The sequence below is a fragment of the Megalobrama amblycephala genome, linkage group LG1, assembly GCF_018812025.1.
Source record: "Megalobrama amblycephala isolate DHTTF-2021 linkage group LG1, ASM1881202v1, whole genome shotgun sequence".
Lineage (NCBI taxonomy): Eukaryota > Metazoa > Chordata > Actinopteri > Cypriniformes > Xenocyprididae > Megalobrama > Megalobrama amblycephala.
In genome coordinates, this window is record NC_063044.1 from 39,258,215 (window position 1) to 39,271,976 (window position 13,762).

General features: G+C 39.7%; 1 protein-coding gene across 6 annotated transcripts in view; it reads left to right on the top strand.

Moving 5' to 3' along the window:
* tnrc18 (trinucleotide repeat containing 18) overlaps nt 1-13,462 on the top strand; it is a 74,415-nt gene extending 60,953 nt beyond the window's left edge. For all 6 annotated transcript variants that reach the window (XM_048192404.1, XM_048192398.1, XM_048192394.1 and 3 more), the window contains exons 23-30: nt 3,643-3,718; nt 4,180-4,288; nt 4,825-4,941; nt 5,391-5,549; nt 5,877-7,171; nt 9,075-9,311; nt 9,450-9,524; nt 9,611-13,462. In XM_048192404.1, coding sequence (XP_048048361.1) covers nt 3,643-3,718; nt 4,180-4,288; nt 4,825-4,941; nt 5,391-5,549; nt 5,877-7,171; nt 9,075-9,311; nt 9,450-9,524; nt 9,611-9,817 — 2,275 coding nt within the window. In that variant the 3' untranslated portion in view covers nt 9,818-13,462. The remainder of the gene's footprint in view (nt 1-3,642; nt 3,719-4,179; nt 4,289-4,824; nt 4,942-5,390; nt 5,550-5,876; nt 7,172-9,074; nt 9,312-9,449; nt 9,525-9,610) is intronic.
* The last annotated feature ends 300 nt before the right edge of the window (nt 13,463-13,762 follow it).

Here is a 13,762-nt window from a genome sequence, read left to right on the forward strand (position 1 = left end):
AGAAATTACATCGGCGGTCACGTTTCACGTAGCCAAAGATATGTTACCTGTCAGTACCGTGGAAAAACCTGGCTTCAAACGGCTGCTAAAGACAATCGATACAATTTGCCTTGCCGTCAATACTTTGCCCAGGATGCGCTCCCGAAACTGTATTTTAAAGTTCGCGAACAGCTGTCACATAAGCTTTCTCAGATAATGCACTTCGCGACCACTTCCGATCTATGGACGAGCCGAACCTGCGAACCCTACGTCAGTCTTACCATTCATTTTATTAATGGCTGGGAGCTGAAATCCACTTGTGAAATACATTTTCTGTACTTGTTTTGCACTACTTCAGTTCAGTTTCATTTACATGTGTTCATTTAATAAAAAGCAGTAGGTGATAACTTGTTGTAGATTTTTTTTTTTTTAACTGCTTAAATTTGCACTAAACATTTTGTATTTACTTTGTAACAATAGCTGTTCTATCTAAATTGTTTTTCTTTAATGAGGGCAAAAGAAAATCATGTTTTTTAATATTTAAAAGCAAATGCAAACATACCGAGATATATATCGAATATCGTAAAAATTTTGACAATATCGAGGAGATACATTTTTTTTTTTTTATATATATATATATATTGCCCAGCCCTAATGTAAATATTTGTACTGGAAAACAAGACTGAGAAATATATATATATATATATATATATATATATATATATATATATATATATATATATATATATATATATATATATATATATATATATATATATATATATTTTTTTTTTTTGGTACTCTCTTTGAGTGGTTTTCCCAATGACATGTAAACAGTCATTTTTAAACCTTCTCCTTTTTATGCTGTTCTGTTGAAATGCTGAAGTATTTATTTATATGAAGTGATGTTTTGCAGAGTGTGTGTGACTCATCAAGTACAGTTTCAAGATATTCAACAGCAAAATAAACCCACACAGGGGCGACCAAGAAAAGGCTGCTTCCAAAATAAATCAATGGATGTGGAAAAATTGATCTAAGCTGAAATTATTTTTATTATGTGAGAAGAAACACAATGCAGAGTAATAAAAGATTATACTAGCTATTTATGAAAACAGTTTCATTTTTTTCGGTCATTATACAAACTGCAGAATGACCAGTCGAAATCAAATATTTCCCAAAGGACATTGTATTACAATGACAAATTACTCCATACTGACCTTTACTACCAAATACCTTCCCTTCCACTTAACAAACAAAAGCAAATTTTAGGGCGACCCTTCCCATGTCCCAAGCCCACGTCAGGTGAGCCATCCACAAACATGACAGATATTTAACCCTGCTCGGCCGGTCAATCTTTCTCCCCCCTGAGGCAGCTGGTGTGAATTTATCCCAGGCTTTGCAGACAGAACCAATCAGGTTTGGCCAGCAGATTCCTCCCCCTCAGGCCAGATCCAGGAGAAAGTGATCTGGGGGGAGGCTGTCCCACATCACCTCCCAGGTCCATGTCACAGTAATAAGGCTGCCACTCTGTGATGGACACCTCTGAAGCCTGGCTCTGGGTCCATGCTTGAACTGCAGGCACCCTCATGAATCCAAATGAAAAAAAGGCCAAACATCCAACTGTTTTTTTTTTTTTTTTTTTTTTTTTTTTTTTTTTTTTTTTTGTTTTTTAATACCCAGAAGCCCCATTTTGGACGTCACACATGTATGCACCCATGTACTCTCATCCAAAAATACACTTTAAATGCACTTTAAAGATCCGGTCATTGTTGTTTCTCTCTTTCTCAGACAACCAGTACAACTTTAATAGCTGTCTTTTCTTCTTTTTCTTTTTTTTACAATATTGATACGTTTGCATATTGGTTCACTTTGGCAGTGGAAACTTTTTTTTTTTAGTTGGAAGTGGGTGTTGCAGTTTTTTTCAAAGGCGAAAACTGCCAACTTCCAGAAATAATTTTCCAATAATATTCCAGATCTGCAAGAGAGAAACCTATGCTTGGATTGTGCTCCGCCTACACACTGACTTAGCCTTGTCTGCCTCTTTTTATTCCTTTTTTCCATTTGCATCAGAGCTCATTTTGGCTCTCACATGTGATGTCAAGAAACTGTTTGACTTATCTTGCATATCCCCACGGCTCTGACTTCTTGACAGTAAAGACAATAAAAATGCCGCAAAAGGCTAAATTTATCAGGCAAGGATTTTTTTAAATTTATATTTTAAAGGGTAAGCCCCTCCAAAGTTTGTCCCTGAGGTTGAGCATGAATAAGGAGGGGAGGGTGGATGGAGAGAAAGCCAAGCTCCTTTTGTGCATTGTGAATTAAAGGCCGGTTCAGAGCTCAGTGTTTTTCTCAAAAGAGCTGTCTTCATGCTCTTGGGCTGCTCAGTCTTTTGGTTTAGACCCTCTGTATCTGCCCTCTGCAGCCTACTACTAAAGTATATAATTTTAGACAAAACCATTATGTACTGTGTATAGACAGCTTCTGTCCACAGTTGACCAAATTGACCCCATTTACTTCATTATTACATGTTTCTTTAGTGAATGATTCATCTGTGTATGTTATACCAAAGAATCAAAACAATGGTCATCTTAATCTTTCTTCACATTGTAATAACTTGCTCAACTTTCACTTCTTGCAGACATCAGCTAGGGATGTTGTTATGGTTAATGCATAGGGTGACCATATTTCTCATAGTGGAATACGGGACGGGTGAGCAAGGGGTGGGCAGTATGACCATTTTATTTGTAATATGAGAAATTGTATTTCACAATAATTATTGTTATATATAAAAAATAAATTTACAAACAACACAACAAATACAATAGAGATACAAATTAAATAAACTTTTTCAGATACAGTAGGTTTATTTGCCAGGTATACATTTATTTAACATATTTTGTTGTTTGATTAACATTAATGACAAATATATTCTCGCATGACAGAGCACTACTATTACTCGTTCTATCAGTCATAACGAATTTTTAGGACCGATGAAATACGGTTCAAAACATGATTTTTTTTCTTAAGTTGGGACACTAAAAATACTGTCCCGGGAAAAAAAAAGTGACGTTTCTTAAATCTAAAGTCTTCTAGTCTGTGCTGTTTTCTGTTGATGTGGAGCTTGAACAAAACTTCCCTAAACATTCGTAATGCGCCGGCCATCCAATAGTCACAAAAAGCTTTGTTACTTTTAAGGCTAGAAAAAAATAGCTAGAAAACAAATACTCTAGAGAAGAGCATTTTGCTAAATAACCTGTTAGTAATGTCTTGATTATATAATGTGTGTTTGAATAAATCTGTCATGAAAAGTTATTTTCACGTTTATTGTTATTACAGTTTATTGTCCTTTTTAAATGTTTATATTTCAGCAACAAACTGGAGTAAAAACAATTAAAAAGTTAATATAAAAACTGCCTTTTGTGCAATTTTAAATTATTGTATGACTCTGTTTTAGCTATTCTATCCAGGGGTACAATTTCATATTTAGATCTGTCTAAATCCAATCAACATTTTTTTTTCCCCATTGACTATCCAGATTCATAATTCACATTATGCAAGTAAAATGGGTTCCAAATTTCATATTGATGTTAATATTACCCTAACATCAGGATGCACAGTCCCTAGATTTTTATTTTGCGCTCATGACTGTGTCCTGTCTTACAGATACAGTGTGGTGGTGGAGGGCGAGAGGGGGAACAGGCCACATATCTACTGCCTGGAGCAGCTGCTACAGGAGGCGGTCAGTACGCCACACTGCCCTACACCTTTCGTTGACCCACATACACGTTACGGCTCACCACAACGGGCCTGTGTGTTTTACTCCGGGCACACTCCTCAGTTTCCTCTCTCTGCTAACAGGCCCGGGGCACGCTGTAATATAGAAGCTGTTTAGCGCCTTCCCCTGCTATTAAGCTAAGGGCATGTTTTGCTCCAGTACCTCTGTCTGTTGGTTTAGGCACACGCTCTTGCGGCTACCGCCTTTCCTTCCTAATGTACCGTTGGAAGCGGACCACCGCCAAGAGCAACCTTAGCCATTACTGCCTCTCTAAGATGGATTATATACACAAAATATACATTTCCTCGCCAGAAAATGATTCATTAGTTATTCATGCTAGAAGATAGATGACCGCGAAGTGTCTGAATGCACACAGGTGTTGATTTAATAATCCTCTCTGATCCACACTTCCTTTTGTTTTACAGATTATTGATGTGAAACCCCCCTCCGTCAGATACCTTCCCCAGGGGACCCGGATCGCAGCCTACTGGAGCCAGCAGTACCGTTGTCTCTACCCTGGCACGGTCGTCAGAGGTACAGCTTTCCTTTTACGCTTAATTGAGCTCCTTTCACTGGCTATTACAGACTATTAACTTGCGCGTTTTACTGCATCTAAGTCTCTGGAATGGAAAAATATGCACAAATGTCCAATGTCCTCCGCGCAGAGGCGCAGTAAGAGAACCTTTCAGGGTTGTTTCATTTCCTTTAATCTAAATCTTTTAGCCAAGCCCATAAGCACTGCCAGATAAACCGAGCCGGGGAATGAAGGATGGTGTGGTTAGCTACATGCAGAGCTCTGCTCTATTATTATTTATTTTCCCTCCTGCTGAGGAAGGAGGGAGCTGGAGGCTTGTCAAGAAACTCTTAAAGGGAGGTCGCTGCTACTGGCGCTGTCAACCAATGAGAATGAAAAGGCCCTGTATGAATCCCTGCAGCCGCTGCCGCACCGCTGAGAAATATGCGGTCGCTCTTTTCGCACAGCAGTATTTGCTGTTTCACTCAGTGGAAATGTAAATTGAGGTGATGCGTGTTCTTTTGCGTCAGTCATCAACCCTGTTACGTGTCCACAGGGACTCCAGACATGGAAGACACGGACGATTTGATTACAGTGGAGTTTGACGATGGAGACACTGGCCGAATCCCTCTCTCTCATATTAGACTGCTGCCGGCAGACTACAAGATTCAGTGTGAGTATTCAGCTAAGCAGGGAGTAAAAGCCGAGGCATGAAGGAGCGCATGAAACGTTACCTGAATGTCCAAGTTATGTAAACAGCCCATATGTACTCTGTTTGATTTGGAGTCCATGCAGCCACTGATTTTTGTTTGGTTTTGCTCTTGAAGCTTGATGATGGATTCAGTAAAAGATGTTTTTTCACTAGTTTCCAGGGGGTTGCATATGATTGAGGGCGAGACTGAGATTTTTGAAGGTTTGTGTGTAGTATTTAAGAGTGCTGGGCAAATATTAATGTGTGTTTAACTGTGAAAATGTTAGTGTTTGATCATTTTCAAAATATATGAAGCCAAAAGCACATGGGAATGTTCCAATATTTTGGTATTGTTATTATTTTATCAATTGTCAAACAGAAATGTCTATTATCTATTATTAATATTTTCTACACTGAATTTATCTGAACAGGTGCAGAACCGTCCCCTGCCCTCCTCGTGGCCAGTACCAAAAGGCGAGGAAGGAAGTGCAGTAAGGATGTACCTGATGGCAAAGAGACACCACCCAAAAACACAGAGGAGTCTGCTCCAAAAAGCCGAGGCAGAGGAAGAAAACCCAAACCTAAGCCTGGTAATTTCCACTTCTTTTGAACCAAACATTTACCACCATTGACATTTTGGCTAGTATGGAAGAGACATATTTTTGTAAAAGCGGTTATTGCTTTGGTTCAGATTAAATATCAAGCAGTCAGAACTGGTGTTACTGAAAATGAGAAATGCAGTGATCTTACAAAAGTGGACTGGATTGGTGGTTTCATAGATAGTAAATCACTTTCTTTTTCTTGGAAAGAGCTTACTGTCAGAACAGGAACAGCTTTTAGCCTCCCAGCATTTTTATAGAGGTAAGTGTGTTTTTGGTCTGGCATATTAAAACCTTCCCTCCTGTGCTGCTTTCCAGAGCCTGAAGTCGCTCCAAAGGAGCATGAAAAGCCTGACACACCAACCCTGACGCAGGTCCCTGAGAGGCCCCTGTCCAGCCAGAAAAGCGGCCCACGGCCAGGTAGAAAAATTAAGCAAGTCGGCACAGCCAGCCCCTCCATCCCCGTATCTAATGAAAGCCAGAAGAAAACCACGGGAATCAAGCCCCCAGCCAAAGTGCATTCCCAGCCCCAGTCTGTCTACTCGCAGCCACTCTATGGAAAAGTTCTGTCTGTGGATCTCTATAATGAGCCCTCCACTTCTCTGGCCTCCTTTATATCCAACAATGAGACTCTGAGTCCCGCAGGGAAAGGAAAGCCAGTCAAACGCTTGCGAAAACCTGAAGAGGAGGCGTCTGGGTTTGGTGTGAAAATGCAGCGCAAGCAACCTCAGACTGAGATCCTTATCAAGCTGGACCATGAGGGAGTCATGTCACCCAAAACCAAGAAGACCAAAGCCCTGATGATGATGGAGGGCCAGAACATCTCCAAAAGAGAGAATAAGTCTGTGATGGGTGTCAGCTACACTACGATATCCACTGCTGACAAAACACTGAAGGCTAAAAACAAGGCGGTTGAGGCAGATCCACCTACTGCAAAGAACGTGTCCACCTACAGCGTTCGTAAGCTGGGGAGCGGAAGCGAAGGTCTGATCAAGGTAAGCAACTCTGGAGAGAAGGACAAGGAGGAACTGGAGTGTCCCAACTGCAGTAGCAGTAGCAGCAGCAGCTCGGAGTCAGATGGAGAGGAGGAGCAAGGGACCTCGCAGGAAAAGAAGCCCAAACAAGACTCAACCAGCTCCAATAGCTCTCGGGCATCAAGTCCCACCTCTTCCAGCTCATCCACAAGCAGTTCCTCATCTTCAGCTGGATCCCACTCCTCTTCCTCCTCCTCATCATCATCCACCACAAGCGATGAAGAATCCTCCTGTAGCTCAGATGAAGAACCGGTCACTGGTTCCCAACCATCCCCTGCTGCAGAACATGCACCACCTCAAGAGGAGGAAGACGAGAAGGCCAAGGCGAAAACGGGGCCTGCTGCCAGCATCCATAAGCTCCAGAAGCAGCAAGCATCTGCTACTCAGCAGCAGAAGCCCCAGAGAGAGCAGAAGGTGAAGCAGGGTGTTGGTCGCCCCAAAAGGCGAGAGGGAATCCACCTCCCAACAACTAAGGAGCTGGCAAAAAGACAGAGGCTTCCCTCCGTCGAGAACAGGCCCAAGATCTCCGCTTTCCTTCCTGCCAGACAGCTGTGGAAGTGGTTTGGAAAGCCTACTCAGGTGAGCCCATGGATTTTAGGATTGAGTCTTTCTGAAAGTCCCACCAGTGTCATTTCTACCACATCTCAAATGTGTTTAATGGCATAGTATAAAGTTTAAAGTGTACTTTATTTTTGACACAAACGTTTAGGGAATGTGTACAGCCAAATACATGCCCTTTCAAAGTATACTTAATTTGGTAGCGTTCACAAACACAGGTGCTCAACTCTAGAAGGTTTCTTAGTTGTCCTGTGTCTGTACTATTTCTCTTCAGAAGTTATGACCAGGTTTGTTGTTGTTCTGTCTCCTGTTTTTTTTGTTTTTCAACTGTGAAACAACAAGCTGGGCCAGCTTACTAGTTACTGAATTAATGCAAAAAATTTCAAGCTGCATATGGGCGCTCAGTGTACCGAGTATCCGCGGTTAGAAAAATCTGGATGCATGTGTAGTGTATTGGTGAAGTGCACACTGTACGCATATCCTAGAATAAGCATAAAAACCAAAGTATAATTTGGGCATGACTGAAATGGCAGTGGTGGAAAGGACATTGTATTTTTAGAATAAAATGAAAAGGTTAATTTTAAAGCTAGCATTTTATGTATACTAAATTCACAAATATTTCCACACTTTTTGCATAATTGCACAAAATTTCAGCTTAAATGGACAGATACATATTGAAAATATAATGTTCTAGAAGTTATATTTACCTTGATTTCTTTTTATTTTCTTCACATATCACACGCGTCATATTTTACCTCAAACATGCTCCTCATTAGCCCCTTTCACCCAGCAATTACCAGAATGACCTTAGCAGTAAATACACAGATATGCTGTTCACACATATGTGAACATGTGGATATGCTTTTTTCCGTTAAGAGACCATTCACACATCAACACCAATATACTGGTAAATTCTGCGATATCAGTCAATGGAAATGATCTTTAAACGCGGTTGTCTTCATTCATCTGCATGAGAAGAAACACTTTAGTTTCACTATCTGTTCAATTTGACAACATTTTTTGACTGAGTGACAGGCATGAGGGAATGATCAAACTGAATGCGTTTTTGCTCTTAAAAACAAGAGTCGCGCCTAATAGTATCCACCTGCAGAGATGCAGCGCTGATGAATGGAAAAGAAAGCAGGGTCACGAGTGCGACATGCTGAAAAAGCTGCGAGACGTGGTGCAAGATGTCCATCTAGCACATATTTACATAGAAAAGAATAGAAAAGCAGCAGAGCTTGCTGTAAACAACACGGAGTAATCACGTCATTTCCATAAGAACTTTATGATTGGCCCAAAGCAGACGTCTGTCTTAAGCACATTCTGACTTTGTACGTGATCATACCAGTAATCTTCATTCTGTGTTCACACACAGCATCATACCGGTTATTTACTGGTAATGTTACAACTTCCCTTACTAGTTACTTGCCAGAATTGATTTACTGGTATTTTTGAAAAGGTCCTGTTCACACATGATCTCTTACTGGTACTTTACCGGTAATTTACCAGTAAAGACTGTATGTGTAAAAGGGGTTATTGGACACCTTTGTCTCATTGGTAAAAAAGTAGACACATTTTGGACTCATTTACTATTGGTGTAAATGTTTGTTGTTGTGAAAAATTATAACAAAAAGATAATTTTCTCGCAAATATTAAAATGGTTACTGTTAATTTTACTCTATTTATATATTTGTCATATTTAAAAATTAAAACTTTTGTTTATTTTTTTTTTATTTTTTTTTTTAAAAATTGCCAATTTAAATGATGACGACCTGGTAAAACTTTTCCAAGGTGATTTTAATGTGACCTTCATATATTAAAAGGAAAATGTTGAAATCTGTTAGTTTTAATAAAAATCAACCCCTGGGACATAAAATTGCCTGAAGAAATATCCTTTTACTTTCCATTCAACTTCTGACAGAGGCGAGGAATGAAAGGGAAGGCAAAGAAGCTTTTCTACAAAGCCATAATGCGTGGGAAGGAAATGATCCGTATTGGAGACTGTGCCGTGTTCCTGTCTGCTGGACGACCCAACCTCCCATTTATTGGACACATCCAGAGCATGTGGGAGTCCTGGGGAAACAACATGGTGGTCCGTGTCAAATGGTTCTATCATCCTGAGGAAACCAACCCTGGAAAGAAACTTCATGACAGAAAGGTTACTTTCATCTCCCATTGCTAAACAATAATAATGGTTTGTGGGCATGGTAATATGGTGTTTGTACTTTACTTGGACTTGATCTGTCCCAGTCTTGCCTTAATCTGGGTTTGTAACTAATCAAATTTTGTTTGGCAGAACTGGGATCAAATGTCCGGCCAAAGTCTTCCTGCTGTTCTGCAGGCTTCCAACCAGAGGAAAGACTTCATGGAGGTAAGAAAACCAATCAAGTAAATGGTTTGATCATCTTCCTCCGTGTGAAAACAGACTTGATAGATCGCTCTGCTTTCTCTTTTCAGCGGGCACTGTACCAGTCCTCTCACATTGATGAGAATGACGTCCAAACCATTTCTCATAAATGTCTGGTGGTCAGCCTTGAGCAATATGAGCAGATGATTAAAACTAAGAAGTACCAAGACAGTGAAGACCTCTACTACCTAGCCGGGACTTATGAACCCACCACTGGAATGATATTCAACACGGATGGGGTTCCTGTAATCTGCTGAGAATCAACAAAGTGAGACATGTGGAACAGAACCAATGAGATACAAGGGCTAGACAGATGTGTGTTGGGTTTAACCAAAGTATGGAAATGTCCTGACAAAGACACAAGCATCAGCTGAGATCAGAGACTACTTCAACAGATGTCATGTTTGCACATCATTTCAAACACGTAAAGTCGATAGTGTCGGTATCGTGAAATTGCGTTAGTAGAGATTCAGTTGTTTGGCCTGTTATTGGAGCACCTTGTTTGACCCAGTGAAGTGATTGCAGTGGACAAATGATGTTCAGGAATCTCCAGCTGAAGAGTAAAACGTGTCAAAGAAAGTGAAAGCACGTCAAAAATGTCTCGAAGGTCAACTGCATCTGCGCCGCTGAGCCCCATTTGCCTCAGCCATCACCGGTGCGGCTGGAATGGAGGTGACACCAATTCTGCAGGACTCGTTCTCCGGGTGAGAAGGCCTGCTTGGAACCAGCTTCCTTGGCCGTGGGACCAACAACGGAAGGAGTAATTAAAGCTGACAGGCCATGTCACACTTCTGCCCAGAGAGCCGTTCCCACCACATGCTCCGCTGTCCAGTTACTACTGGTTGAACCCTGCCAGATCTTCAAGGGCTGGCTAATGAACTCAAACGGGTAAAATGAAACCAGACGTAAAGCTGCGGCCCATGTGAGAAGCACTTAAAAGAAAGGACTGAACTGTGGTCTGTGAGCCAGCAAGGACTGTTTATTAATAGGAAAGTGTGAGTCACTTTTCCACCGAGCGGCCCAGAAGATCTATCCGAATATTTATATACGATCCTCATCCCTCAGCCGCGGCGACAGAAAGGTTTCTTTTTACCTTTGAAGAGGATGGAAACAGATGCAGATGACATCCGTTTGTAAATACATGCATACGAGCTATATATGATATGGACAAAAACATTTTATTTTCGTGTACCATAGATTTATGTGACGGTAATTTTTTTAAAGCAGCAAAAGATGAAAAAAAAAAAAAAAGCTTTAATAAACTGTGAATAAAATTTAAAACGTTAACAAATATCAGGAACTAGTTTTAGAGTACAGATCTTGTAAGTCGTTACTGGAATCTCAGATGCCCACTACATTGACGACGTAATGTAATCTTGATATCAAAACTACTATTACAGGACAAATGGTTTGTAGGATTTGACACTGTTCGAAGCCAGTTGTCCCATAATGCAGTTTTACAACAAAAAGCACTTAAATTCTGCCCTTGCTCTTACACAGGACAGACTTCCCTTGACAATCCCCTGTTCAGGTGGACGTGAAGCAAAACAGTTTTAGTTCTCTCATTGCTTCTCAGGGTCAGTGAGAGATGGAGAGTTTAAAAGCACCATATAATCAGGCTACGCTTGCTTATCATGTCCGTTTTACTCGACTTTCCCTTTTTTCTAGAATTATCCCTCACAGAAAGCAATTACATCTCACGCATGAAAGCACTTTCTTCGAATAAACAAATAGCAGCGGTGCAGGTGACGTTATCTGTTAGCGCTGAAAGTTGAAAGCCGAGTTGTTTTTTGCCTTTCTCACGTCTGCGTTGTTCTCCATGTCGACTTTTTACTCTCCGTTATTCCAAGCCATTTTCTGGTTCGTTCTTAATAGCCTTAACCTTGGTCCCTAAAAGCTGCCGTGCACCGGCAGAATCAAAGTCTGAATGTTGTCTTTGAAAATAGGTCCTACTGATTGATATTGTGCTCGGGAGAAAGTGCCATCAGTCATCAGAGGCTGTTAGGACCAGGCTATGTATTCGCTGCTTCTCTAATCAAGACCAGTGAAATGTATTTGATTTATGGCATCCGTACATGGATGAATAGTCTAGCAAACACCTTATTTGCTTAATTGTAATTATGGTTCTTATTTGTGCCTCGTTTTTATGGTTCAAAGGGGGTATGAATGTTTTAAGGTTAGTCCACGTGTTGTGTTTGATGCTAAAAGGAAACCATTTTCTCATGTCTGTGTATACATGTTTTTAAGTAATGAAAGAAAAACAATTAGATGATCTGTACTAATCTTTTTTTTTTTTTTTTTAAACAATTATGGTTACCAAGATTAGAGGTTAGAGGCTACGTTTTTTTTTTCTGCAGTTGCCTAGCCAAATTTTTTTTTTAACTGTAATTCTTTCTACCTCCCACATTGGTTTCATGTTTTTGTTTGATATTTTCTCTTGGTGGTATTATTACACGTACTGCACGTGGGCTTTTAAATCATTGCCTGTTTTTAATTCTTTTGCCATGATGAATATCCTCTGTGAATGATGTTGATTTGATACTTATTGATTCTTTCTGTCATTTTGTTTTGTTTTTTGTTTTTTTTCCCCCGTTTTTTGAGGGAGGATAGTGAGATCAAGAAGGGTATGGACACTAGAGCCTTCCAGTCTTTGTGATTGGAAAATATTTGGCCTATTCAGTATTTTGGAAATTTCTTTATATTATAGAAATGTTGACACTATTACGTATAAGTAGAACGGTCTGAAATGTCTGAAATATATATATTTTTTTCATGTACGTTTCATATTACATTGCCCAGTCTCTCTTAAAGAGATATTATCTTGTTGATATTCAATAGGTTGTATTTCTTAACATGTTTTATCATTGTATGTGTGTCGTCTTGAGGCTTAAAACGATATTCAGCCTAATCCGGTTTGGACTGTTTTTCTAAGTCACCTAATTTGGTTGAGGATTTTACACATACCCAAAGCTAATTCAAATGCCAAATGATCTTCAAATGCACAGTGAATCTGAAGCAACATTAAGCAAGCTCTTTTTGATTTGACGCAGTCTTTTGTGTCAAATGTTTTTGCCTGTTTTAGAGAGTTGTACATTTTAAGTGCCCCTCAAAACAAACGTTTACTCAGAGCTTGAGTCAAGCTGTAAAGCACTTTTTAGAGTATTTTTGCCTGCATGTTTTAGAAACCTCTTATATGCTTCTAGGAATAATATTAGAGCAATCAACAAAAGTATATTTTGCTTATTGTGACGTAGTGTAACGTGAATGGAGGTCGGAGTCCATTCCTTCCCCTCGGGTCACTGTATGAGACAGTGGCCTCTGCTGGCAGCAGTCATGTGGGATGAATCGCTCATGTCCTCTGCTACTCGTCCAGGGTCTGTTTGAGTGTGTATCTTATGATGTATAAGGTTTAACTGGCTTACTAGGAAACGGTGTATAGCCGAGTAGAAGCGTAATAGAGTCCACTGTTTGCATGATTCTGTTCAACCCTTTTCGTTTTTTTTCTTTCTTTATGACATTCCCCCTCTCTGAACAATCGTCCTCCATGCTTAATGTGCAATACTGCTGAATTTGGATTCTGTGAGGTAGCTGCTAGTGAGGGAAGGAACGTGTTCATGAATGTGGGAGACGAGAGAGAGAAAGTTAGTGTGGACTGGAGGCTGGTCCTTCACTGGTCTTCATCTGCTGTTCCTTCAGCATTGGTATGGTCCTGTTACAAAAAAATAATAATAAAATTTTAAAAAGCTATAGTTTTGAAATTATTATTTGAAATTTTAAAGCATCAAGGTTTTGTAAATGATCCTTTATGAGAGGGGGAGATGAGTATGGATATACTTTGTACACACATTTAATCTTGTAAAAAAACAAAATTACAAAATAAATTTTTTAAAAACTGAAACCTATATTAAAGATTGCTGTTGACTTGTGTGTGTGTAAACTTAATGGGATTGGAATTTTTTTTTTTTTTTTTTTTTTTTTTTACAGACGCAACCAGCATTATCAGTGTTTTTCAATTCTTTTAGTATTGCAGTATTTTCTAGTTCATCAATAAATGTCATGAAATGGAATTGTGTTTGTCTCTTTTTTCAGTAATTGAGCGTGTCTCTGAATCGCAACTATAATATGTGTTGTATTTGAATCTGTATTAGTTCAGATGAACAAATCAGCAGATCCCAAACCTTTTAGGAGAACTTTTATTACAA